Here is a 25205-nt window from a genome sequence, read left to right on the forward strand (position 1 = left end):
GCTCTGAGACTGGATTGATTTGTGATCTTATTAGATGTTTTAGTGTACATTTGACTGAATGTTTTAGATCTTCACCCGGGTGAAAGACCAAGTGATGACCTCTTTACTTTTCTGGCAGAGCCCACCAAATCTGGTATTACAAGGAGTCATGTGTCTAACAAGAGAGCCAGGCCCAGAATCACAGATCCTCTGGGCATGAGGTGCTTTTGGTGTCTTGGTGACCCCTGGAAATTTACTTGTGGAGATTTAAATAGGAGTAGCTTTAACTATCATGTGTGTTTAACATACATTTTCTTTTATTAATTATTGATCCAAATGTTTGAAGGATGCAGGGAACCTTAAGGAAGAAGAGAGGCTCAAACTCTTTACTGGTGTCGCTGACGGAGCCTCAGTGTGACGTTTCCTGAGAGTCCACAGGACTCGAGGGTCCGATTGTCATCGCCGAAGCTGCAGCGTGGATATGCACTGATGATGTCATAACCCGGCTGACCTGCCCCTCTGCAGAGCAGCGAGAAACCACATGCTTATGAAAGTTAAACTTGACAGAAGTCAAAATCTCACGAGGATGCTTTATCCACCTGTGTTTGTCCAGATAGGCTCGCAGTTGGCCGACCGTTTCTGAGAGGCTCATTTTCATCACATAGGTGAGATTCCCATCCTCTGATTTCAGCTTGAGAGTGACGGCGGCTTGGGCAGGTTTGTCAGAGTCGATCTTCTGTGTCCTGAGGAAATATTGTGAAAATGACGGATTGAAACTTGAATCTTTTTCTGTTTATCAGCAGCGAGGTGTTTCTGCTGCTGATGCTGCTTCTGTCGTCGAACATAATCCCGAGCTGTTCCAGATTGGCCTGCCCCATTTTTCACATCAGAGCCTGCAGTAATCTCCAGAATCTCCGTCATCAGTCATCACGGGCAAATCAGAATTTAATCAGGCTTTGACATCAAATACAGCTGTGCAGAGGCCAGTCCCTTCTGCCTTTTAAACATGGGCTTCCTTCATAAAATCATGATCTGCAGAATATCTGAGCAGAGCAGAGGCTTGACCTCATTTCACAGTCACTTTGTTTACCTCTCCGTCATCGCTCGGAGCGCTGGTGTGTCAATGAGAATCTCTGAGCTGCTGCTGCTGCTGCTGCTGCTGCTCGGAGCATCAGAGAGGCCCTGATGAGAGAACCGGTGTGTTTGTTAAGCAGAGGTTTGGGTTTGTCAGCGTAAGTAATGGCTCTCTGCTGCTCACCTGCAGGGTTTTCCTCAGGGAACCCCTGATGGTGATCACGTTGCCGGCCTTTACTACCACCTTTGGCAGCTTGTTGAGGAACTGATCTGTGGTCAGCCTCCTATCTGTGAATCAGAACCAAAACACCAACCAAAAAAAAAGAAAAAAAAAAAGATGATGACCAATCCTCTACTGTAGGCCGCAACTGTGAGGAGTTCTGACCAAACCTGGCACAAAGCCGACTGAGTCTGTTGATTCCTTCCCACAAACTGCTTGTCCGTCGCCAGGAAACGTGTGCCATGGCGTCCTGACCATGAATTCGTCATCACGACGGTCATGAACCTGGACGAGGGATGCCCTGTGAGACACCTGCACGTTTGCAAACGGAGAAAGTGCTGCAGAGACGCACCTCGAAAGGTACGCCGTCTGGAAATCTCTGTTGAAGCTCAGATGGAAAGTAGCCATCCATGAGATCTTGCATGCATTGCTGTAAAAATCAGTAAAAAACACCCCCTACACGTTAAGAACCATCCAGCCCAGTAAAGTGTAGAATGACTTGAGCAGAAAGCCAACCTGGGTGCTGTGCTCCTGGTATGAGCGGAACGGACCGTCGAACATGACGATGCCGTTCCTGTAGAGTCTGAGCTGAATGGGATCTCTTTTCGTCAGCTTGGCTCCGGTCCCTGTTGCTTGAACGAAAGACTCCCCTTCCCCTGCGAGGACATTCAGCTCCCTGATCCTCAGAAGGACAAGGTCAAAGTTCATGTGGAAGCCCCCGTCAGGAGAAAGTCCTGCACAGGAAACACAGTCAGTATGACGGAGAAAGTAAACTTTTACGCTGATTAGAAGAGAGCCGAGTGTCTGCAAAGCAAGATTAAACTATACCAGGGTTTGTATTCTGTGGACTGTCCTCTGAGTTGCTGCTGTCTTCGTCTCCCACCCAGATCAGACCGTAGTCACCCAGAAAGTTCTACGAGAAAAAGGAAGTTCGCATTCAACCTGTTTCATTCTGACAAACTAGCAGAAAGTTGTAAAATGGAAGAACAAAGTTTAATTAAAGTCTTAAAAATATGGGTATTTGTATCATCCCACTGCCATATGAGAGGATACAGCTGTGCCTCTTTAGATATCATAGGAATTTTCTGAATTTTCTGCTCATTCTTCTTTCCAAATAGCTCAAGTTATTCATCTACTTAGGCCTGGACTTTGACTGGACCGTTCCAGCCTGTAGTCTTCTGCAGCTTCTAACAGGTTTCCGTCTTGGGTTGACCTTTATTTAGCACCATCCAGCTTTCTACCAACTCAGACCCCACAGCTTTAATTGAACGGTTCTTCTTGCCAATCTTCAATAAAGAGAAATCATGTGGAGTGCATGGCTAACTTTTAGCTACTTTTGGGTTTCATTTAGGTAATTCAGAGTAAAGTGGAATAGATATAAACTCATGCCACACTTATTGTATCTTTATTCATAAAATGTTTCATTCTTTCTTCCACTTCACTATGAGATAACTTGGTATTTTATTTGTATTGGTCCTAATATGAAGTGATATTGGATGCTTCTGTAAATCTTACCTCCATTTCTTGCACTTTATTTTGCAGCACTTGGCACCTTTTCTTCAGCTCATATCTGCTACTCAGACACGGCGTGCCCTCTGAATCTACACGGCGAAAGATAGCAGTCAGCGAATTGCTTTAATTCAGACAAACATCCTCGACCTGGACAGGTCTGAGCCTGTTACACACAAATACCTGATTCTTCCTGAGGCCTCAGCTGCTCCTCCAAAACAGAGATCATCTCATCCTTCAGATAAAAGCAGAAAAACTCTGTGAGATTTCATCCTGTTGGTGGGTGTCTTTAAAGTTTTTCTACTCATCTGGAGGAGTTGTGTTTTTTTTTTTTTTTTACCTTTTTGTGCATTTCCAGAGCTTGACTCCTCAGCATGTTCTCCAACATAGTTATTCGATGCATCATGGCTGCCATGAGCTCAAAGTCACTTGGGGCACCTGATCGTTAAAGTACAAAACAAATCTCCTGAAGCTGAAATTAAACAGAAACAGATATAATTTACACTGGTATTAAAATGAATGCGGCACCTTGTTTTAATCTTGCTCCGGACTTTGAAGTGGAGGCGACGTTGGTCGCAGCGTGAGACTGAGGAGGACTGGGACTTAGCGGGTTGTCAGCAACCAGTGTTGCCTTTATTTCTGAGGCATTAAAACATGCATCTTAATGGTTTATAATGTGTAAAAACACCTTGATGAAATTAATATTGTATTGGTGAAAAGCTGTGAAAAATGCAACCTTTATTTCAATCAAGAAAAATTGTCGTGTTAAGAAATAATGGCTCCTAGCAAAATCACCAGCAAAAAATCTCCACAAAATCTAAGCAACTGAGGCAATTATTGAAAATATACTTTGTATGATTCAACCTTGTGAAAAGATGGATAAGTTAATCTAATTGATATATATATAAGTATTGTACAAATCAGTTGTTTAGGGATTACATTATATATTTGTACTTCTTCCCATTTCCTAGGGTTTGGATTGTGGCCAAAGTTATGCTAATGTCACATCAAAAAAGGCAATAAATTGTATTAAAACTGCATAATGTAATAACGAATACTCTTTTTTTCCCTCATCATTAAGTATGTATATTTAACTGAAGGTCTTTTTTTTTACAGATATATGCAGCGTCAGTAATATATTAATAATTTAATGGTGGTCTGTGACTGTAGCCTACCTTGCAGCAGGTTCCTCTTGAATGGCACTTTTCTATTAGCCCTGCAGGGCAAAAAGTGACTTAGTGTATCTACATGATCTGTTTGAATATTTCACACAGAAGCACACAGGAGCTTAGGTTGAAATTATAATCTCACCCCTGTTCGTCCATCAGAGAGTCCTGCAGGGGAGTGCGCCTTGTTTTCTTCAGCATCGATAAAGGAGAGCTCATTTTAAAACAAAAGACTTTGTTGTTCGACCGTATTCAAAGGGAATCACCTTGTTTTATTTCAGTTTGTTTACAGTCTGTTGTCATAAGCAACCGGGAACGCAGATCCCAGCTGAAAACGTGAAGATGCCGGCGCCAGCCGCTAGAGGGCGGGCTTTCTTTTTTTTCATCGATTGATTTATTGTTATTTTAAAAATTTAGTAGTTAATCATTATACTATATTATTAATCATTATATTATATTATATTCTTCCCTTTTTAAGGGAAGAATTTCCCTTATTGTGATTTTTATTTTTTACATTACTTATATTTTCGCATGGTAAAGAGATAATATCTGATTAGTGACACGACAAAGATATGTTGATTTAAAAACAGCGCATGCATAATCTATCAAAGTTTAGGATTTCTGTAGCATATATGATTGATTTTAAATAACCATGAATGTTTTTTTTTCTACTTCTATAGTTCAATGAAGAAGTCCTGGGGAGACATCAAGCTCAATTTGTGTGCCGAATAGTAAAACCAAACAACAAATTGATTAACTGAGGAAGGGAAAAAACATGATTACGATCACAGACTCCAGCACAAAAAGCTTATTTATTGTCAACATATTTTGTCTCTCTCCACACATCAGGTCCATAACATCCTGGGTATCACCACTAGTGGGCCCAGCCGGTGCTACGCTGCTGCTGCTGCCCCGTCAGACACACAGAGGATGAGGCCTGCCAGTTCTGCCCCGATTAATCCATCTTTTGCCCGGGGCGGTTAGCATGGTCCGGGCCATGGATGCACCGATCGCGCATTTCGACGACGACCGGCCGAACTTGGCGGACGTGACCGCGGGTTCGGTACCGCAGCACGGCCGAGCAGGGGTCAGCCCCGCCGCGGGGGAAGCGGTGGCTCGGCTCCTCCAGGATCAGGATGATCCTCCAGGGCGGGCTGACAGCGACGGTTCCCCGGAGGAAGCCGGTGTGTGCAGGTCCACGGAGGAACAGGTTAATGGAGCGGATGGGAAGCTATCGGCATGCCTCGGAAATGTAAAACCGGAGAGGATCGGTCCAGTGAGTGTGTTCACGGAGGAGACGCTGCTGGAGAAAGACGAGTGAGTGTTTGTGTTTGGCCTGTCAGGAGCAGGCTCCATGTTATTACCCCCCACCATGTGTAGTAAAGCTGGTTAAAAACACACAAAGATCATATCAGGGTAGATGTTTATTTAGGATAATAATGCTGGATGGATTGAGGACCTCAGAGATATTCTGATTTGATTTTGAGACATTAAGACACATAATTGTTTTTCCACATACAAGCCCTTGCATAAGTATTCACAGCCAACAAACAACGACAATAATTCATTAATCCCCACCCCCCTCCTCCTAAAACATAAAAAGTCTTGTTTCCAGTTTGCTAGAAACCATCCAGGCAGAAAACACAGCAAACATATTGGAGAAGATGAAACCAAAATGGAAAAACTAACACTTGCACATCACCCTGATCACATGGCCATCCTCATACTGAAACATGGTAGTGGCAGCATGATGATGTGGGGATGTTTTTCTTCAGCGAGTACAGGGAAGATGGGAGGAACTGAGTTTAAACTGGGTGGACGTTCATCTTCTAGTGCGACAACAACCTTAAATATGGATCAGAGCTACTATGGATTGGTTTAGATCAAACTATATTCATATGTTGCACAGAATGGTTAAAAATGTCCATCTCATAAAGTGTAATAAAGTTCAGAGGAATAAAAATAGTTTTGCAGGAAATGCGTCTCAAGATAAATTTGGAAGTTGACTACCAGGTCAAACTCCAAATGCGTTGCATGTAGATCTGTCACAATAACAAATTTTGAAGGAAGATAAATTGTCTTAAAAATCATTGCGCTAAATCTTAATATTGTTGTTTTGATACTATTGTCAACTAATATTTTAAAAAAGTGGCATAATGATGCAAGTTCGCCCCCTCAAAGACCAATAAATGTTAACTTTGTGTAGAACACTTTACACTGCAACTGGACAATAAATATTTAAAATAAAACTCAACAACCACAAACAACAAGTAAAAACAAAACTAAAAACCACACACAACTAAAACATAATTAAAAATGGACTATGAAGCCTCTATAAACAAAACTGCCTTTCAAAGAATTGTAACGATCAGAATGGAAATTATTGAGCTCATTCTAATTTATCATGCGATTGATTAAATAATTGATGTGACGCATTTCCCAGAGTTACACTGACTTCCTGCTACATACCTAGACGAGATCATGGCAAACAAATTGCTCAGAAATCCTGGAAAAGCTGTTTGAAGAGCGCAAAGTCTGCAGCTGTCATTCATTCCTCTTTCTCTCCTGCAGGATCTGGAACGCCCTCGCCTGTAACTACGGCCAGGCCGTGCCGGTGGATTGGCGGCAGTCTCGGACGCGCTCCCTCTACATCTCCACGTTTAACCTTGAGGAGAGACCGGTGAGCCACTCCGCCGCCTCCCGCTCCACTCCTCCCCACCCCTCATCCTCCCAGCAAACCCCCCCCCCCCGTGTTTATCTCACAAAGCTGATATTCTCTCTCATTGTGCCTGATTAAATTCCCTCCCCCCCCTCACAACCTTCTGTCCCCGGATAGAGAGAGACGGACGATGCGGCGGAGCTGTCCGACGAGGACGAGCTCAGGGAGCAGCTGGACATGCACTCCATCATTGTCCCCTGTGTGGACCAGGAGCCCCTCGTCACGGCGGAGCAGGTGCAAAATGAGGTCACATCGCGCTGTGAATCAGATATTTGATCCTCTGATGCATTGTTTTATTTTCCCCTCTGCGCAGGTCATCGAGGAGATCGAGGAAATGATGCAGGACTCACCTGATGCAGAGGCAGAGAGGAATCCCTCCCAGTCAGATCTGTCCATGCTCTCCGTGGACATCCGGCGGAGCAGTCCCGGCTTCGAGGACAGTGAGTGGCCGCTACAGCGAGCAATAACGGGGGGTTTTTCTCACAAACAGCTTTTGCTCAGTACGTGTGTGGGGGGGTGTGTGTGTGTGTGTGTGATGACTCCAGGGCTGAGGTCGCTGAGCGCTGCCGAGCTGCTGGAGCGTCTGACAGAGACGGAGGTGAACATCAGGAGGTTCTCTGAGGAGCTGGTGCAGCAGCTGGCTGTCAGAGACGAGCTGGACTTCGAGAAGGAGGTGAAGAACAGCTTCATCTCGGCGCTCATCGACGTGCAGAACCGACAGAAGAAGCACAGGGAGTCGCTGAGGAAGAAGAAGAAGCTGAAGGGCGGAGCCGGAGCAGCTCAGGCTCTGCCGGAGAGAACACCTGGATCAGTAAATAATCTTAACGAATCATTCTGACAACGGGACTTTGCTATTCTGTTGGGGGAAACCACACTTTCCTGTACTTCCTAAATACTTTATTTGATTAAACTTTTGTTTTTCCCCCCTTTCGTTTCTTCTTCACTTTTCTTCGTTCCTCCTTAGCGCTTCAGCATGGACGGCCTCTCCTCTGTTATTCAAAACAGCTTCCGGCAAACATTTGGCAGTGGCTGCAGCGACAGACAGGTTCTACTCCTCACATAGCCACAAGCTTTCACTTTTCTGTTCTTTTCTTCTCTTTTTTTTTTTTTTGCTCTGGAAATGCAGCTTTTCCAGCAACACAAATGCTTTGCTCAGCCTTGTCCCTCCTTTCCTGTGGTTCACAGTATTTGACCACAGTCATTCCCTACGAGAAAAAGGGACTACCTCCGTCGATTGAAGACCTCCAGATCCTGACCAAGAGTAAGCCCTCTCATCTCTGCTCTGATGTTTGGCTTGATTTAGCTGAGTCAGCGTTGATTTATTGATCTATTCCAGTTCTGCAAGCTATGAGAGATGACAGCGACAAGGTGCCTGGTCTCTTGACGGACTACATCCTCAATGGTGAGCGTTTCTGTCCTCTGTTTCTGGTCTGTTGACCTGGATCACACCAGGTCAATTTCCAGAGCCTACTAATAAAAACATACCCAGTAAGTTCTGATTTTTAAATACCCTAATTTCATGAATGTTTCAGACGAAGTTCCTGAAAAGTTCCTGAAAGTTACCAGCAAGTTCTATTATTCTTGTGGAAAGTAACATCTAGGCTCCAGGAGAGAAACCTGAGCACCATTTTTAGGGTTAAATTTGATCCACCGGTCATAGTTAAAATATAGCTGCAGTGCCTTTCAAAAATGAATGGAAACAAAAATATGGTTTTCAAGATGTTTTAGCACCTCAGTCTGAAGAGTGTGTTTTTCTTTCTGAGTTGAACCATTACCTTGGTTGAACCATATTTTGACTGCAATTACAACTTTAACACTTTCAAGGCATCTCGCTACCAGTTTTCACATTTAGAGGCTGATGTGAAGTCAGTCTGGTCATAAAAGCTCAAGTTCAGCCATGTTGGACAAAGAGCATCTGCAAATCGTGCCGTAATTCTCAGATATAACTAAACCTTCCCATCCTGTGACATCAGTTTAGATGTTGGTCAATGTCTGTGGGGTTTTCATTTGTGCTGTGGTTTTATGGATAATTGACTGAACAGAGCCACATCACATTCTCCACTGCTTTCTTCCTGACCTGTTTGTGGTTTTCCCTGCACTTCGTCTTGCTGTTTGTTCATTAATGTTCTTTAATAAATCTCTGATAGTTTTCCAGTATAACTGTTTGTTTTACAAGATTAAACTACACAGTTTTCTTTGAGTTGGTCTCACATATAATCCTATTAAGATAAAGTTCAATTAGTGGCTGAAATGTGTAAAAAAGATAAAGTTTTGCAAACACATCAGGAAGACACTGTATGCATCCTTGAAAAGACTCCCAGCTTTTCCATGTTTCCATGCTGCAGTTATATGACTCTGATATTGAGAAGTTAAAACACTCAGAGTTACAGTAAATAATCAGTGTGTATCTCAGACGGGTGGGAAATCATACAGTGTGTGTGTGTGTGTGTGTGTGTGTGTGTGTGTGAGTCCTTTATCCCATCTCCTTTTGTTAGTTGTTCTGTTGACACTGCTTGTTCCAACAAGCCCAACTCGTTCCCGTGGTCCGCTCCTGGTTTTCCTGCTTCTATCACTCTGTATTTATGCTTGGATGTTTCTTACGAATTTGCTTTTGCAGTCAGCTTTTCTGCTTTTTCCATTTCCTGTAAGCTTCATGTTTTTCGCCTGTATTTATTGCCTGTCTTTGTCCTACATGTCCTCCATTTCTCCTCATTTTGCTTGTTAGTCTTTGATTTTGATGGAAATAGTTATGAGTCAAAATGAATCTGTGTGGTCCAGTCTTAGTAAGAACAACTAAAAATGGACAGGAAAAGATCTGGAAACGTGAAATAATCTGAGTTTGTGTCTTCTGTCTCTTCTCTTCGATCTTTTCATTGCTGTTTTTTTTGTCTTTCTCCACTTCTCACGTTCTCTTCACAATCTTACGCTGCTTTACTCTCTAGCTCTGGTCTGAGCTTTGGACAGCGAGGTTTGTGGCACATTCCTGTGTGACATTGTTGTTGTTCCATACGTCACAATGCAAGAGCGCCCCCTGCCAACCAAACGGTGTAGTTCAGTCAGACCTCAAAGATGTCCCTCTGTTCCTTCCTGCTCTTTACATTTGAGTCTCTGCAGTTTATTTAGAAGTCAGTCTTTATCTCACCCAACAAGCATCTTGAAGAAAAGAGCAGAAACATAGATTTTACTTTTTTTATATTTTTTATTCCTTTTTAATATTCATATTCTTCTTTCTTTCAGTGTTTTGTCCGACATAAATGGATCCTGATGATCTGCAGGCAGTTAAAGTTAGAAAGAAGAGGACCTGTGAAGCACACTTAATTTATTCCTGAATGTTTTTACCTCCATGTGCGAATTTATTGATTTATATGTTTAAGTTGATGATTGTGATTTGCAAATAGAGTGTGTTCTTGCAAACCTTTTGACATGTACAAGGTTTTTCTAAAGGTGTTTCTTTGTTTTTAAAGAACTCAATCAGATATTAGATGAATTTATTCAGGGCAAAGCTGTGAAGCAAAGGGCTTAGTATTTATGAAGCATCAACTGATCATCTGAGCCAAGAAACAAGGACACTTTTCTAAAGAGCAAAACATTTTGTAGTATAAACAAAAAAGACAAGATCAGCATCCCAGTATTATAAGTTGAAAGATCAGAGGTGGAAAAAACAGAAAATATATATTTATAAGATTATATAACAAATCTGAATCCAGTCTGCATCATTGTGTGTCAACAATCTCCTCATTTTATCAGGACTCTACCTCCAACACCATTTGTATTTATATAATATATTGAGCTGAAGGAGGCTGGACTGGAAACAATCTATGCATTTGAGTAATCACTGAATCTGACCCACAAGCTGTCAGCGTTTGGGAGACGCCGCCTGCAGCTCCGAATCAGAGCGCACAGGAGGCGTTTCACCTCGACTCTTACTGTGTTCCTACCAGCTGCCTCTGCCTGAACTTTTCTACATCATGGAGAACTTGTTGTTTTCACTGATGAATGTCATGTTGAAAACTCTGCTTACAGAGGCCACGTTGCTACGCTATTTATTTATTTGTGTAAATATTGTATCTGAATAATAGAACTCTTGATATGTTTGCTTAATTTTACTACTGAGAATTAAATAATAAAGAACGTGATGCGGAAACGTGCCGAGTTCAGGGTTTGTGGTTTTGATGATGATCTAGTGGAGTGAAAAACTTTGTAAATGACCCGCACAGCAACTTCTGCTTTTAGTAGAACCCCTTACAAAGGTGAGTAGAAACCGTAGGGCAGTTTCATCTTGTATTGCAGAAATTCAGGCCTCTACCGCGTATCGCACATGTCAAAGGAAGATTTTTGCATTAACTCACTAACTTTTGTATGGAATTAACAGAGCAGAAATGACTGAACATTATTTACACTTTCACTAAATATCAAGTAGATGTGATAAAAAATAACCTGCATCTCAATCAGCTTTGAACCTCACAGTAGTGTTTCTTCGTTATGTAAGGCTTTGCCACGTGTTTGCTGCGCCTCGTCCAGCTCTCTGAAGAGATCCAGATGTAGACTTTCGAGAAATCTCCAAAGCATCCGACCTCTGGCGCCTAGAAGCCAATCACTGCAGGCAACAGAAAGGAAAACAAGAGATTACATCTGTGCTTCCACGAGACGCATTCAGAAAAATGTGACTTTGCCTTACATATCGTGTATTCTTGTTAAATAACAAGAAAATCCTTTGTTGTAATGTAAAAAAAAGCTGAGGAATAATAAAGAAAACTGAGCAAAACAGCGACACAAACAGGGGTTTGACATCTGTAAAACATTTATTCTCCCTGTTATAAGTTTTCCTTTTACATTCTGCCTTCACTTTGTCACGTGGGACCAAACAGTCTGCGCCTGAGCCTTTGCTCAGAGCTGAGAGGAGCTGCAGCAGCAACTCAGTTTCTTCGCTGTGGATTTCAGGTTTTTCCTCCTCAGTCATGGATCTTAGAGGGCTTCAGGCGACACTTTGTCTTCTTCTGATGCTGCACGGCTCACTGCAGCAGACGTCCCCCAAGAAGAGAAACGGAAAGAAAGGTAAGACTTGGACATGCAGCGCAAGTATGCAAACTCTATAAACGTCTCCACATTTTGTCTGGTTGCAGCCACAAACTTTAATGTGTTCATTAGGGATTTAATGTGTTTGACCAACAAAGTGTAAAAGTCAGAGATGGAGAGAAAATGAAGCTTAGAAACTGCAGCATGCTTTTCTGCCCCGCTGAAACAAAACTTTGAGGAGAGCATCTGTATTTTAATAACACTTTTCATTGTCTTGCCACAAATTATGAATCAAGTTTGTCAGGACTTTGACCGGGCCATTTTAACACTTGCATTCCTTAAGCATTCCAATGTTGCTGTTGCTGTATGTTTAGGTTTAGGATCATTGTACTGCTGCAGTGTTTCTCAACCCTGATCCTCACCGCCCCCCCCGTCCTGCATGTTTTAGGTATTTCCCTTCTGCCACACACCTGAATTGTATCTCTGGGTGATCAACAGGCTTCTGCAGTACTTGATGGTCATGCAATCATTTGAATCAGCTGCTCTGGAATAGAGGCACATCTAAAACATGCAGAGCAGGGGGCGTTGAGGACCAGAGTTCAGAAACACTGTACTACTGGAAGATGAATCTCCACTCCAGTTTTAACCATTTAGTGTCGTTTGCAGCTTTTAACAATTTTTCCTTCAGAATTGGCTCCATTCACCTTCCCATCAACTCTAACCAGCTTCATTTTCCTGCTCAGTTCCAGCATCACTCTGCCTCCACCAGGTTTCACAGCTGGCATTAGAGTGATGAGTATTAATGTTCTGTTTTACATGGTCTCATCTGACCAAACCACCTTTTTCCTGTTTGCTGTGTCTCCTTCATGACTCGAGCCAAAGTTTAAAGGTTTTCGCTTTTTGTTATTGCTTTCTTTCTGCTACTCTTCTGTAAAGGCAGTATTTATAGAGTCAACTATTGACAGCTGTTTTGTCAAAAGGTTCTTCCACCTGTGAATGGAAACCTTTGCAGCTACTGCAAAATTATAGCGGGACTCTTGGTTGTTTCTCTAATGAAATGCTCTCATTACCTGCTACATTAGCTTAGGTGGGCAGGTGTAAGCTAAGATGAAATAATACACAGACTGCTTGACATCTGAATGAAGTTGCTTGCATTACCTTGAAACTTATGGATATCAGAGTAAAGTGCAGTATTTGTCTGTCCCATAAAACCTCAATAAAATCAACTATAGTTTGTGGCTGTAGATCAATCAATCAATCAATCAATCAAATTTTATTTGTATAGCACATTTCAGCAGCAAGGCATTTAAAAGTACTTTACATAATTAAAATAAAAACAGCATGTAATAAACAGTGAGAGAAAAAAAAGCTGTCAACTGGGACTCCAACCCTTTGGACTTTAGTCAAAACGCCGTTTGACAAGGACTCTAACCCATAGATATAGCTCTTTTAAAATTCACTTGTTTCTGTTATCATGTATATCATTAAAACGTTAACAGTGAAAGAGAAATAAAAAGAAATAAATAGATAAAAAGAAAAGATAAAAACATTAAAACACCGAAAAAGAAGATAATAGTTAAAGACTAAAGATAGATTTAGACAAAGTGTGAAAAGTTTAAGGGGTAACAGATAAAAAGAGACTTTAAATTTACGTAATACTCTGCTGTAGCAGGTATCAGGTAACGCTAAGGCTGATATTTGTGCCTCTTCATCCAGACTATGTAACAAGTGATGCGATTGAGAAGCTGCAGAAACAGATTGATGACATCGTTCGGGAGCTGAACCTGCTGAAAGAGCACCAAGCTTTACAGACAGGTAGGTTTTTATCAATGAATGTCAAATACAATCCTCTAGGATGTGAGGCCACGTGTCTTCATTACTGGACAGAATCAGCATCTGAATCATTCATTCTTGCCTCCCAGTTTGTCTGAAAGGCACAAAGGTCCTGGGAAAGTGTCTCCTGGCCGATCCAGTGAAGAAGACCTACCACGCAGCCTACGATGACTGCATCGCCAAGGGAGGCAGCCTGAGCACCCCGCTGACGGCAGACGAGAACGACCAGCTTCACAGCTATGTTCGCCAGAGCGTTGGGCCGGAGGAGCACATCTGGCTGGGCGTCAATGACATGGTGACGGACGGACACTGGGTGGACCAGACGGGCTCCAGCGTACGCTTCAAGAACTGGGAGACTGAGATCACCCACCAGCCCGACGGAGGACACGCCCAGAACTGCGCCATCTTGTCCACCACAGCCAATGGGAAGTGGTTCGATGAGAACTGCAGAGCTGAAAAGGCCTCTGTGTGTGAGTTTAACATCGTCTGAGTTTTACTACTGCTCTTTAGACTCTGATATCTCTCTATGCAGATGATATTAGCGTTAAACTGAAACAGATTTAAGCTGCAGTTTTCCTTAGACCTCTGTTTCTACAGGTTATTATAAGAACAGAACATTAAATGACGCAGTATAAGCTAGTCACTGGAACCTTTATGTGAATTATAAAAATACTCGTGTTTATGTTAAAATAATTAGTTATCTTTGAACATATCAGTATGGCTTGCCTGTGTGTTGTGTGCTGTATGTAATAAAATCTGCTTTGTAACTGAAGAACAACTGTGTGTTTTCTGTGGCATCTTTCTGGCTTTTATTTCCACAAGCTGTATGTTTGACAGAATATTGATAAATATGTACCGTTGCCATGGGAATCCTCTGGATATGTAAAAAAGGGTTTATATCCTCATTAAAGGAAGACGTGGCAGTGACAAATAAGGCTTAAAGTAAAAACATTTAACACTCAAAAGTAAAATCCCTTTAACAATAAAGAATAAATTGTAATGGAAAAATAAGAAAATGCATATTTTCTTCTTCCTTTCTTTTAGAGTAACATCTCGATTTACCCTCAATTCTTTATTTTAAACATACCAACATAAAATTGTGACAAAAAGAAAATAATATCCAAAAATAATACATTTATGACAAAAGAAAAAAATATATACTGTACAGTTACTAAAAATAGCACAGCTCTGAACATTTCATGAATAAAAAGCCTCCTGAACTTAATAGATGACCGATTATCATAAACAACTTTTGTTAAAATGTGTTTTTTATAGCATCCTGTGACAAATACACTTTCTTTCCATGTTTTTAGTTAGACAAACTAACAATAGTAGCGTATTGTGACAGCTGGAAATCAGAATTTTATGACAGGACCATTTTAAAATTGATTTATTGCAAAATACAGATTTTAATTATTTAATTTTCAATTTCATTTTATTTATATATTTTTACATGAGTCGTTTCCGGAAACAGCTGAGGAGGCAGACAAGGATTTCGCAATGAACACACAAAAATGAAATGGTCTTTCTATGAAAGGTGAAGTTTAACTCAAAGTATGTCAGGCTTGAGAACACAAAAAATACGGATGATCCTTCATATCAACATTGTACACTCCATGTAGTTGTTGGGAATCCCGTGACTCTGTTTAGACCCGAAGAGCGACAGAGCGCTGTCATCGCCACCTTCGTCACTGATTAGTTTCCTATTCTCAGGGACAATTTCACACGGCTCAATCACGTCATAAACATGGTCTTCTACAAGGTGTGAGTAAACTAGTGATTTATCAATTTGGGTGTACGCGTTTGTGGGTCTGTTCTGTACGGTGGCCGACAGGTGCAAATGCGCAGCAAAAGAGAAAACATGCAAACAAAAGAAAAGACGCGCACAAATTAAATGCGGCAAACAAAAAAGAAAACACCCCCGAATGAAATGCAGCAAACAAAAAAGAAAACACCCCCGAATGAAATGCAGCAAGCAAAAAAGAAAACACCCCCGAATGAAATGCAGCAAACAAAAAAGAAAACACCCCCGAATGAAATGCAGCAAACAAAAAGTGTTGAAAACGGAAGTGCTCCAGACCACTAGGAGGAGTCTAACAAAAAATAGCTGTGTCCGAATTCAGGCTCTGCATCCTATAAAGCGGGTGTTCAGAAAAGCAGCAATGGCGACAAAATAATTTTTGCTGTATTACACTTAAAATTACACAAAATTATTTTTTTTACAATGTTTTTAGGCGAGAATGTAGATGTATAGATCTGAAATATTTGCTCGGTTCATTAATAAATCACCTACTTGCAATATTGCTCCGACGTTTTCGGAGATGTCTTCTCCCGCTGCATTAACAGCCAGCTTCACTCGCAAGCTGTCAACTGGCCGGGCGCTCCATGTAGATATTAAGTTAGGTAGTAGTAAAATCTTTTGGTTAAGTAAAGTATTTAATTTATTCCTGAGCAAAAGGTTTGACTGATTAAAGTTAAGCCTTCAAACATAGTTTATTTAACTGTAATGTCTTACTATCTGAGATCTGGAGAGTATTTGAAAATGAATAATATCCCTTGTATACATTAAACATTTTAGAATCAGACAGATTTTCTTTTTACTATGGAACAACCTTTATTACAAAAGGTGAAGAATAATACAGAGTAAAAAACAACTGAGTCCGTTTTTTTTCCTTCGTTGCTCTGTGCTTCACGTTGTCACGGTTGCTAAGCAACATAACGCCGAGATGGAGGCTAGGCAGCTAGCCGGAGGCTACAGCTTCTCTCTTCTGGTCGTCCATATTCGTGGCCTTCGAAGGACCCGTCTTCTGTAGATCGGGCCGTTTTTCACATAGACATAATAAAAGGACAGACGCCTAATGGACCGCTCTCGTCTTATCAATACATACTTATATAAGTATACAAACATAAATAAATAATCATTAATACTGAATAATATACATTAGGCTATGCATGATTATGCACACACACACACATATATATATATATATATATATATAATGTATAATGTATAATGTTTTCCAGCCTACGAGTTCTGGTTTAAGAGTGATTCAGCAGCTGAGATTGGGTCCAAAATCCGATAAGAGATTCATCCGTGCTGTGCAGTGAATCTCTCTCCCTTCTTCCTCACGTCGTAGGAAACCTTCAAAACAAAAACGGGACATTTTCGAGTTATCTTACGTTGACAGAGTTAAATAATTAAATAATAGCCATTGTCATCTGTGTAAACTTTGCTGGTGAATGTTATGATTTTTATAATATTGTTTCATTTCTATAGTAGGCTCTTGTATCAGATAATCTAAATGTTGGAGAATGACTGAAACATTTTAAGATTTACGGAATCTCGGTTAGCTGTCAGAGCGGGGGCTGAACACCAAGCACTATAGCTAGCATTAGCTGGTATTTCGCCAGTGGACATAAATACAGTATAGTAATATTCTAATCACAAAAATACACAGTAATATGTCCATCTTACTTGCGAAAAGTCTGTCGAGCCCTCACGTCAGTAGTCCGTCGATCCGATCAACAATATTCCGCAGTGCTGAAGGCATCTTCTGCTGTTTTGGTTGAGCAAAGCAGGAGGGACGACCGCTCCAAGAGCGTATTTGCGCCGGAGCAGCCAATCGTGTGTGTGTGTGTGGGGGGGGGGGGGGGGGGTCTACTCTTTTATTATGTCTATGCTTCGAAGGATCAGTTTCTCAGGGCCCTTGAAAGGATGCAGAGCCTGAATTCGGACACAGCTATTTTTTGTTAGACTCCCCCTAGTGGTCTGGAGCACTTCCGTTTTCAACACTTTTTGTTTGCTGCATTTCATTCGGGGGTGTTTTCTTTTTTGTTTGCTGCATTTCATTCGGGGGTGTTTTCTTTTTTGTTTGCTACATTTCATTCGGGGGTGCTTTCTTTTTTGTTTGCTGCATTTCATTCGGGGTGTTTTCTTTTTTGTTTGCTGCATTTCATTCGGGGGTGTTTTCTTTTTTGTTTGCTGCATTTCATTCGGGGGTGCTTTCTTTTTTGTTTGCTGCATTTCATTCGGGGGTGCTTTCTTTTTTGCTTGCTGCATTTCATTCGGGGGTGTTTTCTTTTTTGTTTGCTGCATTTCATTCGGGGGTGCTTTCTTTTTTGCTTGCTGCATTTCATTCGGGGGTGCTTTCTTTTTTGTTTGCTACATTTCATTCGGGGGTGTCTTCTTTTTTGTTTGCTGCATTTCATTCGGGGGTGCTTTCTTTTTTGTTTGCTGCATTTCATTCGGGGGTGCTTTCTTTTTTGTTTGCTGCATTTCATTCATTTCATCCAACAAATACAAGCTGATGAACATGAGCAGATGATGTGAGATAACATTTAAAATACAGACTTTCTATAACACTTCCAAACCGACTATTTGTAGAAGGAGAGTATTTACCAAAAGCGACAAAAACACCAATGATGATGACAAAGACGTTTTGTTGGTGAATGACATTCACCTCTTGACTCTCTCTAAATGTCCCCTCCCGATTTACAGGTCGGTTTACAGGGCGACCTGTTCTGCGCCTCCTTCTGACCCAAGACAGAAAATATACAAGTGAGTAAAGATGTACATTGATCAGCAGTTGACTGTATAAAACAAAAAAGTAAAAAAAAAAAAAATTAAAAAAATGCTGATTTAATATACCTGAAAGGTGTCTCTCTATATGAAATCACTGGTTGTCCATTGATGTCATAGTATCCATTAGTTCGCAATCGTTCGCTTCTTCTTAGCATGACTGTAAAAAATTAGATAGAAATGCAGTTCATTATCTTGTTCTTTCTATATATGTGAAAGTTGGTGTCTCTAAAAACATATCAGATCCTGAGATGAGCAGAAAATTCATTAGTGCAAACAGAAGGTTTGAATAGTTTAGAATGTGATCAAATGATTTCCTACTGAATCATTGCCATCACATTTTAAAGGCTAAAATATACTACAGGTGGATATATATGTTTCACAGTTTTGACACTCATTTTACTTGACTTACATAGACAGAAAATTCTCTAGGGGCACTAGAGATTGAGGAAGTTGGGGATACCATCTTTGTAATATGTCCCAGGGACACATGCGTTATGTTGGCTTTGTGGGACAGAGCAATGTCTAAACGTCCTGGAAAATCTGCAAAGGCCCAGCATTGTCCTGGATTCAAATGTGTTCTTCCCTGAAAACAGAGAACAAAATAAGGTTTAGGTGGGGTACCAAGACTAAGAGAAAAGAAAATCCTCAAGCCTAATATTATATCAAAAAGAAACACCACATTTCCTGAAACTTATTTAATGATCTTAATGTCATTCAAACCTTAATAACAATGTTTGGGCCCATAGGTGGTAGCCTGAAAGGTACCCCTAACAATCGACATGCCTTATGGCTCTGATATGGTTTTGATGTCGTTTTGTGTAAAATCGTTGCTCCTGTTCACAAAACACAAAATCAGAAATAATGTGAGTCAGAAAAATGTAATAGTGAAAAATTGAAAACTAGTTCATGATCTTATTTGTAATGGTTCACCTTGAGACTCCAGAGCAAAGTTGGGCCACAGATTTGCTTGTGGTAGAAGGTAGTCAAGCTTTGACTCCATCAACTGCAGCTTGGAGAGACGTCCCTGATCCTTACTTCCAGAGATTGTAACCTGTACACAATATAATAGTTAACTGCTTGTTCTCATGTTTGCTTAGAATATTTAAATCAGTGTTAAGATTAGGAAGAGAAAGCCTACCATGTCTGTTAGAGTTGGTGTGACAGGTAACTCTGAAGGTCGCGAGTGCAGGGAAATAATCCAACAAATACAAGCTGATGAACATGAGCAGATGATGTGAGATAACATTTAAAATACAGACTATCTATAACACTTCCAAACCGACTATTTGTAGGAGGAGAGTATTTACCAAAAGCGACAAAAACACCAATGATGACGACAAAGACGTTTTGTTGGTGAATGACATTCACCTCTTGACTCTCTCTAAATGTCCCCTCCCGATTTACAGGTCGGTTTACAGGGCGACCTGTTCTGCGCCTCCTTCTGACCCAAGACAGAAAATATACAAGTGAGTAAAGATGTACATTGATCAGCAGTTGACTGTATAAAACATAAAAGTAAAAAAATAAAAAAATAAAAAAAATGCTGATTTAATATACCTGAAAGGTGTCTCTCTATATGAAATCACTGGTTGTCCATCGATGTCATAGTATCCATTAGTTCACAATCGTTCACTTCTTCTTAGCATGACTGTAAAAAATTAGATAGAAATGCAGTTCATTATCTTGTTCTTTCTATATATGTGAAAGTTGGTGTCTCATATCAGATCCTGAGATGAGCAGAAAATTCATTAGTGCAAACAGAAGGTTTGAATAGTTTAGAATGTGATCAAATGATTTCCTACTGAATCATTGCCATCACATTTTAAAGGCTAAAATATACTACAGGTGGATATATATGTTTCACAGTTTTGACACTCATTTTACTTGACTTACATAGACAGAAAATTCTCTAGGGGCACTAGAGATTGAGGAAGTTGGGGATACCATCTTTGTAATATGTCCCAGGGACACATGCGTTATGTTGGCTTTGTGGGACAGAGCAATGTCTAAACGTCCTGGAAAATCTGCAAAGGCCCAGCATTGTCCTGGATTCAAATGTGTTCTTCCCTGAAAACAGAGAACAAAATAAGGTTTAGGTGGGGTACCAAGACTAAGAGAAAAGAAAATCCTCAAGCCTAATATTATATCAAAAAGAAACACCACATTTCCTGAAACTTATTTAATGATCTTAATGTCATTCAAACCTTAATAACAATGTTTGGGCCCATAGGTGGTAGCCTGAAAGGTACCCCTAACAATCGACATGCCTTATGGCTCTGATATGGTTTTGATGTCGTTTTGTGTAAAATCGTTGCTCCTGTTCACAAAACACAAAATCAGAAATAATGTGAGTCAGAAAAATGTAATAGTGAAAAATTGAAAACTAGTTCATGATCTTATTTGTAATGGTTCACCTTGAGACTCCAGAGCAAAGTTGGGCCACAGATTTGCTTGTGGTAGAAGGTAGTCAAGCTTTGACTCCATCAACTGCAGCTTGGAGAGACGTCCCTGATCCTTACTTCCAGAGATTGTAACCTGTACACAATATAATAGTTAACTGCTTGTTCTCATGTTTGCTTAGAATATTTAAATCAGTGTTAAGATTAGGAAGAGAAAGCCTACCATGTCTGTTAGAGTTGGTGTGACAGGTAACTCTGAAGGTCGCGAGTGCAGGGAAATAATCCAACAAATACAAGCTGATGAACATGAGCAGATGATGTGAGATAACATTTAAAATACAGACTATCTATAACACTTCCAAACCGACTATTTGTAGGAGGAGAGTATTTACCAAAAGCGACAAAAACACCAATGATGACGACAAAGACGTTTTGTTGGTGAATGACATTCACCTCTTGACTCTCTCTAAATGTCCCCTCCCGATTTACAGGTCGGTTTACAGGGCGACCTGTTCTGCGCCTCCTTCTGACCCAAGACAGAAAATATACAAGTGAGTAAAGATGTACATTGATCAGCAGTTGACTGTATAAAACATAAAAGTAAAAAAATAAAAAAATAAAAAAAATGCTGATTTAATATACCTGAAAGGTGTCTCTCTATATGAAATCACTGGTTGTCCATCGATGTCATAGTATCCATTAGTTCACAATCGTTCACTTCTTCTTAGCATGACTGTAAAAAATTAGATAGAAATGCAGTTCATTATCTTGTTCTTTCTATATATGTGAAAGTTGGTGTCTCATATCAGATCCTGAGATGAGCAGAAAATTCATTAGTGCAAACAGAAGGTTTGAATAGTTTAGAATGTGATCAAATGATTTCCTACTGAATCATTGCCATCACATTTTAAAGGCTAAAATATACTACAGGTGGATATATATGTTTCACAGTTTTGACACTCATTTTACTTGACTTACATAGACAGAAAATTCTCTAGGGGCACTAGAGATTGAGGAAGTTGGGGATACCATCTTTGTAATATGTCCCAGGGACACATGCGTTATGTTGGCTTTGTGGGACAGAGCAATGTCTAAACGTCCTGGAAAATCTGCAAAGGCCCAGCATTGTCCTGGATTCAAATGTGTTCTTCCCTGAAAACAGAGAACAAAATAAGGTTTAGGTGGGGTACCAAGACTAAGAGAAAAGAAAATCCTCAAGCCTAATATTATATCAAAAAGAAACACCACATTTCCTGAAACTTATTTAATGATCTTAATGTCATTCAAACCTTAATAACAATGTTTGGGCCCATAGGTGGTAGCCTGAAAGGTACCCCTAACAATCGACATGCCTTATGGCTCTGATATGGTTTTGATGTCGTTTTGTGTAAAATCGTTGCTCCTGTTCACAAAACACAAAATCAGAAATAATGTGAGTCAGAAAAATGTAATAGTGAAAAATTGAAAACTAGTTCATGATCTTATTTGTAAATGTAAATACTGACTTTCTATAACACTTCCAAACCGACTATTTGTAGAAGGAGAGTATTTACCAAAAGCGACAAAAACACCAATGATGACGACAAAGACGTTTTGTTGGTGAATGACATTCACCTCTTGACTCTCTCTAAATGTCCCCTCCCCATTTACTGGGTGGTTTACAGGGCAACCTGTTCTGCGCCTCCTTCTGACCCAAGACAATAAAATATACAAGTGAGTAAAGATGTACATTGATCAGCAGTTGACTGTATAAAAAAAATGTAAAAAAAAAAAAAAAAATGCTGATTTAATATACCTGAAAGGTTTCTCTCAATATGACACAACTGGTTTTCCATTGATGTCATAATAGCCATTGGTTCTCAATCGTTCACTTCTTCTTAGCATGACTGTAAAAAACACAAAGACATGGAAAGGTGGTCGGTGACTGAAGGGAGTAGTTTAATTGGCCAGCCTAAAAAGCAATGTTATAATTGCAGTTTACTAATTTGTATTTGTAAATTCAAAGATTAAACTCACAGCATTAGATTGTTGCTATGGTAACAAAACAATCTAACTATGAATATTGTTCTTTGAAGTTTTACAAAGTAAACTTGAAAGCTCCTTCAAATCTTGTAATTAAATGTTAAACAACTTAAAATCATTTATCTATGCCTAAACAATTGAATAAAATTTAACAGCATTGATAATCTCAATAAACAAATGTTACATTTGTGTATCTGTGGTCTGTTTTAAAATATTTGAGTTTATGGGGCCCCTGAAGCCCTGGGGGTCTGATGGAGCCGCTGACTTAATTTGGATTAAACAGAAGTGCAAATTTGTTGTTTTAATACTAGTTGTGGGTTTAAATAGCATTTCACTGGAGATCTTTCCCCGTAACATATAATTACACAGTAATACTTTTACATTTCCTGTCAACTTAATTTATTTCAATACAAAAACACGGTGGACCGGCGGTGGACCGACCACCGGGCTTAGCAAGTTTTCTGGGGGAAACCCTGAGTTCATATTAGAGGTGTGCCGATTGATCAGTCACCGATCATAATCGGGCCGATTTTCGTGAAAAAGTGCATGATCGGTAATCATTGTCTCTTTTACCGATACCGATCACCTACTTCTCATTTCGCAGCCTGCCTGTGCAGCTGGTCTTCTCTTTCCTTCACTCTGCGCAAACGCGCAACAACAAATCTTAAGCGATGTGCAACTATAACGCACTGAGTGAATGGGGAAGTTTGCTGCGTGTTGCTGCGGAAAATTGAAGCACGTCAAAATGCATCAACACAACGAAGCTAATACGACATAAAAACAAAGCCATACTTGACGGAGTTTGGCTACATCGAGGCTCACTGCAGTAAAAAAGACATACGGAGGATCAGATAGCAGGTAAAGCAGCGCACAGCTACAAACATTCACCCGGATTAGCATGACGGTCAGAAAACTAAACAAATAACCCGCAAAATGATTTGTCTTCGTGCTGCGATGTAAGACGCTGGTTCTGCTCTCGCTGTTGAACCGCTGCTACGCTACAGGTAGTAATATTTCACAGACGGAGCGCCGCTTCTGCTCCACCTGGTAGTGATTCTCACACCGAACCTGCTTAAAGCTGCAGCATCTAACTTAAAAAAATAAATTTTACCTACGTATTAAAACTTCCGCTGTCCTAACATGAGACAAATAATCTCTGAAAAAATAATCGATCTCCTCCCTGTCCTGCATAATTACTCCGCTCAGTCAGAAACAGCCAATCAGAACTAGCAGTAATCAGCTAGCCGCCATGCTAACAGGAAGTTTTCATTCAGTAACTCTGGATTGTTTATTGTAATGGATCCTGTATTTGCCTTTGAATGTTAAGTTTTATACTTGAACTTTTTTGGCAATGTTGAGAGGTTTTATGCCTTCATATGTTTTCAGTCTGTTAAAGATAGCACTACCAATAGCAGTAGAATTTGCACAATGCCTGTTTTGTTTAGTTTTCTTCTTGGAAAAAGTTATTAAAAACAAGTTTTTGTCTAAATTAAGGTGAATTCATGGTTCCTTTTTCCACATAATGTAACCGGTAGTGTTTATGATAAAAAATAAATAAATAATAATTATGTGATCGGTATCGGTGATCGGTGTATCGGCCATCATGGGTGATCGGTATCGGTATCGGGAGGAAAAAACCTGATCGGCACATCTCTAGTTCATATCATCTTTTTTGGACGACATATAGATATTTGAGCCACGCGATGCCTCCAAAATTGTGCGCGTCACAGCGAAATGCTACCGGTCGATGAGGAAAACAGATCCTCACACCCTCAGCATAAAATAAAATCTTTAATGTATGTCAGAAACGGTACACATTGCATATTGATCTGTTCAGCTAACGTAAGACTGAAATAGACAGGCTTCATGGTGTAGTTGTATCGGTACTGCCATTATACTGTACTTAGCTAAAAGGTTTTCATAATGGATGTGTTTATTATTGACTTTCTTTTTTTCAGACTTGGGGGTCATTGTTCACACATTATAGGCCTCCTTAAAATATTTCAAATTTTAAAATTATTACAATATATCTTATTGATCCTACCACGGTTCCGAGCTGCAAATGGGGTCGTGAACAAGCTTTCATCCAAGCAAGGCTTCCCGTCTCAGATTTTGGAAATCTGTGAATTTTAGTTCCACAAATACTATCAGGATACCTGACATTACCTGAACAGATACCCCACTGACAGTGGAGAACCATTCTTATTCGAGTCCTGATGCAAAAACTTTCTGCCGGTCTGCTAGTCCACAATGTACATTAGTATGTGTTTACTACTGTAGCTTGTGTTTGTGAGACAGTCACGCACGTGGTAGCTGCGCTGTGACGTGAAATGGGCATTAGCCAAAGAAAGGCTGCCCCTGTGGTAAGGTTCATTCCCAAAGTTTCTTGTAGATGGTGCAATACATGATTGGAAGTGTCTGGCATAAGCTGCAACATGGCAACAGTTTGGTTTACTTGAAAAATAAAACAAGTCTTATTTTAGTTAATGTGCTCAATTACAATATTACATGAATTCAAGACAGCAAGACAGTCATTTTAATTAAATCAAAATAGGACTACTTAAATTCACCAATCAAAAATAGTGTTTAAAATATCCTGGAAACAGTGTGGAATATCTAATCTAACATAGGCTTTTAGACTCATTGCATTTAAGTTTTTTAAATTACAGCACATCAAACACCCTAA

The 25205-nt window shown here is 40.2% G+C and overlaps 5 protein-coding genes across 10 annotated transcripts; 2 read left to right on the forward strand and 3 right to left on the reverse strand.

Annotated features, from left to right (window-relative positions):
- Positions 1-365: 365 nt before the first annotated feature.
- Positions 366-4149, reverse strand: ubxn11 (UBX domain protein 11). Its single transcript, XM_088014018.1, has 14 exons — positions 4094-4149; positions 3958-3998; positions 3311-3421; positions 3123-3220; positions 2966-3017; positions 2789-2868; positions 2102-2186; positions 1790-2007; positions 1626-1703; positions 1444-1558; positions 1238-1341; positions 1070-1161; positions 579-722; positions 366-498 (listed from the first exon to the last, which is right to left on the reverse strand). The coding sequence occupies exons 1-14, from the start codon at positions 4147-4149 to the stop codon at positions 366-368; spliced, it is 1407 nt and encodes a 468-aa protein (XP_087870144.1).
- A 427-nt stretch (positions 4150-4576) lies between these two features.
- On the forward strand, positions 4577-10811 carry fez2a (fasciculation and elongation protein zeta 2a). Of its 3 annotated transcripts, XM_015010508.2 has the most exons (9): positions 4602-5265; positions 6520-6628; positions 6785-6901; positions 6981-7107; positions 7213-7478; positions 7632-7712; positions 7853-7928; positions 8004-8069; positions 9905-10811. In XM_015010508.2, the coding sequence occupies exons 1-9, from the start codon at positions 4934-4936 to the stop codon at positions 9919-9921; spliced, it is 1191 nt and encodes a 396-aa protein (XP_014865994.2). In that variant the 5' UTR covers positions 4602-4933; the 3' UTR covers positions 9922-10811. The 3 variants fall into 3 exon arrangements, with proteins under 3 accessions (XP_087869947.1, XP_014865994.2, XP_087869948.1); XM_088013821.1 differs by having other exon boundaries at positions 4577-5265; positions 6981-7478; XM_088013822.1 differs by lacking the exon at positions 7632-7712 and having other exon boundaries at positions 4607-5265.
- Positions 10812-11477: 666 nt separating this feature from the next.
- clec3ba (C-type lectin domain family 3, member Ba) lies at positions 11478-14294 on the forward strand. Its single transcript, XM_015010513.2, has 3 exons — positions 11478-11722; positions 13400-13498; positions 13606-14294. The coding sequence occupies exons 1-3, from the start codon at positions 11626-11628 to the stop codon at positions 14004-14006; spliced, it is 597 nt and encodes a 198-aa protein (XP_014865999.2). The 5' UTR covers positions 11478-11625; the 3' UTR covers positions 14007-14294.
- Positions 14295-17446: 3152 nt separating this feature from the next.
- On the reverse strand, positions 17447-19344 carry LOC148155072 (SUN domain-containing protein 3-like). 2 transcript variants are annotated; one of them, XM_088013906.1, is made up of 5 exons: positions 19237-19344; positions 19029-19149; positions 18819-18931; positions 18508-18681; positions 17447-18255 (listed from the first exon to the last, which is right to left on the reverse strand). In XM_088013906.1, the coding sequence occupies exons 1-5, from the start codon at positions 19342-19344 to the stop codon at positions 18247-18249; spliced, it is 525 nt and encodes a 174-aa protein (XP_087870032.1). In that variant the 3' UTR covers positions 17447-18246. The 2 variants fall into 2 exon arrangements, with proteins under 2 accessions (XP_087870032.1, XP_087870031.1); XM_088013905.1 differs by having other exon boundaries at positions 17447-18681.
- Positions 19345-19655: 311 nt separating this feature from the next.
- Positions 19656-22629, reverse strand: LOC106912802 (SUN domain-containing protein 3-like). Of its 3 annotated transcripts, none has more exons than XM_088013904.1 (5): positions 20721-22629; positions 20513-20633; positions 20303-20415; positions 19992-20165; positions 19656-19746 (listed from the first exon to the last, which is right to left on the reverse strand). In XM_088013904.1, the coding sequence occupies exons 1-5, from the start codon at positions 20826-20828 to the stop codon at positions 19738-19740; spliced, it is 525 nt and encodes a 174-aa protein (XP_087870030.1). In that variant the 5' UTR covers positions 20829-22629; the 3' UTR covers positions 19656-19737. The 3 variants fall into 3 exon arrangements, with proteins under 3 accessions (XP_087870030.1, XP_087870029.1, XP_087870028.1); XM_088013903.1 differs by lacking the exon at positions 19656-19746 and having other exon boundaries at positions 19970-20165; positions 20721-21649; positions 21787-22629; XM_088013902.1 differs by lacking the exon at positions 19656-19746 and having other exon boundaries at positions 19970-20165; positions 20721-21230; positions 21476-22629.
- Between the last annotated feature and the right edge of the window lie 2576 nt (positions 22630-25205).

The sequence above is a fragment of the Poecilia mexicana genome, unplaced genomic scaffold (assembly GCF_051168715.1).
Source record: "Poecilia mexicana isolate PSO_F unplaced genomic scaffold, ASM5116871v1 scaffold_16, whole genome shotgun sequence".
NCBI lineage: Eukaryota > Metazoa > Chordata > Actinopteri > Cyprinodontiformes > Poeciliidae > Poecilia > Poecilia mexicana.

What these genes read in the sequence shown, in the direction of transcription:
- ubxn11 (XM_088014018.1), bottom strand. Translation starts at nt 4,149, where the DNA reads ATGCTGAAGAAAACAAGGCGCACTCCCCTGCAGGACTCTCTGATGGAC. An exon ending in CGGAGCAAGATTAAAACAAG is followed by an intron (nt 3,221 to 3,310) that starts GTGCCGCATTCA and finishes TTTAACGATCAG; the next exon opens with GTGCCCCAAGTGACTTTGAG. An exon ending in GCCTATCTGGACAAACACAG is followed by an intron (nt 499 to 578) that starts GTGGATAAAGCA and finishes GCTGCTCTGCAG; the next exon opens with AGGGGCAGGTCAGCCGGGTT.
- fez2a (XM_088013821.1), top strand. Translation starts at nt 4,934, where the DNA reads ATGGTCCGGGCCATGGATGCACCGATCGCGCATTTCGACGACGACCGG. An exon ending in ACGCTGCTGGAGAAAGACGA is followed by an intron (nt 5,266 to 6,519) that starts GTGAGTGTTTGT and finishes TCTCTCCTGCAG; the next exon opens with GATCTGGAACGCCCTCGCCT. An exon ending in CCCTCGTCACGGCGGAGCAG is followed by an intron (nt 6,902 to 6,980) that starts GTGCAAAATGAG and finishes CCCTCTGCGCAG; the next exon opens with GTCATCGAGGAGATCGAGGA.
- clec3ba (XM_015010513.2), top strand. Translation starts at nt 11,626, where the DNA reads ATGGATCTTAGAGGGCTTCAGGCGACACTTTGTCTTCTTCTGATGCTG. An exon ending in GAAGAGAAACGGAAAGAAAG is followed by an intron (nt 11,723 to 13,399) that starts GTAAGACTTGGA and finishes CTCTTCATCCAG; the next exon opens with ACTATGTAACAAGTGATGCG. An exon ending in GCACCAAGCTTTACAGACAG is followed by an intron (nt 13,499 to 13,605) that starts GTAGGTTTTTAT and finishes CTTGCCTCCCAG; the next exon opens with TTTGTCTGAAAGGCACAAAG.
- LOC148155072 (XM_088013905.1), bottom strand. Translation starts at nt 19,344, where the DNA reads ATGTTATCTCACATCATCTGCTCATGTTCATCAGCTTGTATTTGTTGG. An exon ending in CACCAACTCTAACAGACATG is followed by an intron (nt 19,150 to 19,236) that starts GTAGGCTTTCTC and finishes TATTGTGTACAG; the next exon opens with GTTACAATCTCTGGAAGTAA. An exon ending in CTTTGCTCTGGAGTCTCAAG is followed by an intron (nt 18,932 to 19,028) that starts GTGAACCATTAC and finishes TTTTGTGAACAG; the next exon opens with GAGCAACGATTTTACACAAA.
- LOC106912802 (XM_088013903.1), bottom strand. Translation starts at nt 20,828, where the DNA reads ATGTTATCTCACATCATCTGCTCATGTTCATCAGCTTGTATTTGTTGG. An exon ending in CTTTGCTCTGGAGTCTCAAG is followed by an intron (nt 20,416 to 20,512) that starts GTGAACCATTAC and finishes TTTTGTGAACAG; the next exon opens with GAGCAACGATTTTACACAAA. An exon ending in GCCCAAACATTGTTATTAAG is followed by an intron (nt 20,166 to 20,302) that starts GTTTGAATGACA and finishes CTCTGTTTTCAG; the next exon opens with GGAAGAACACATTTGAATCC.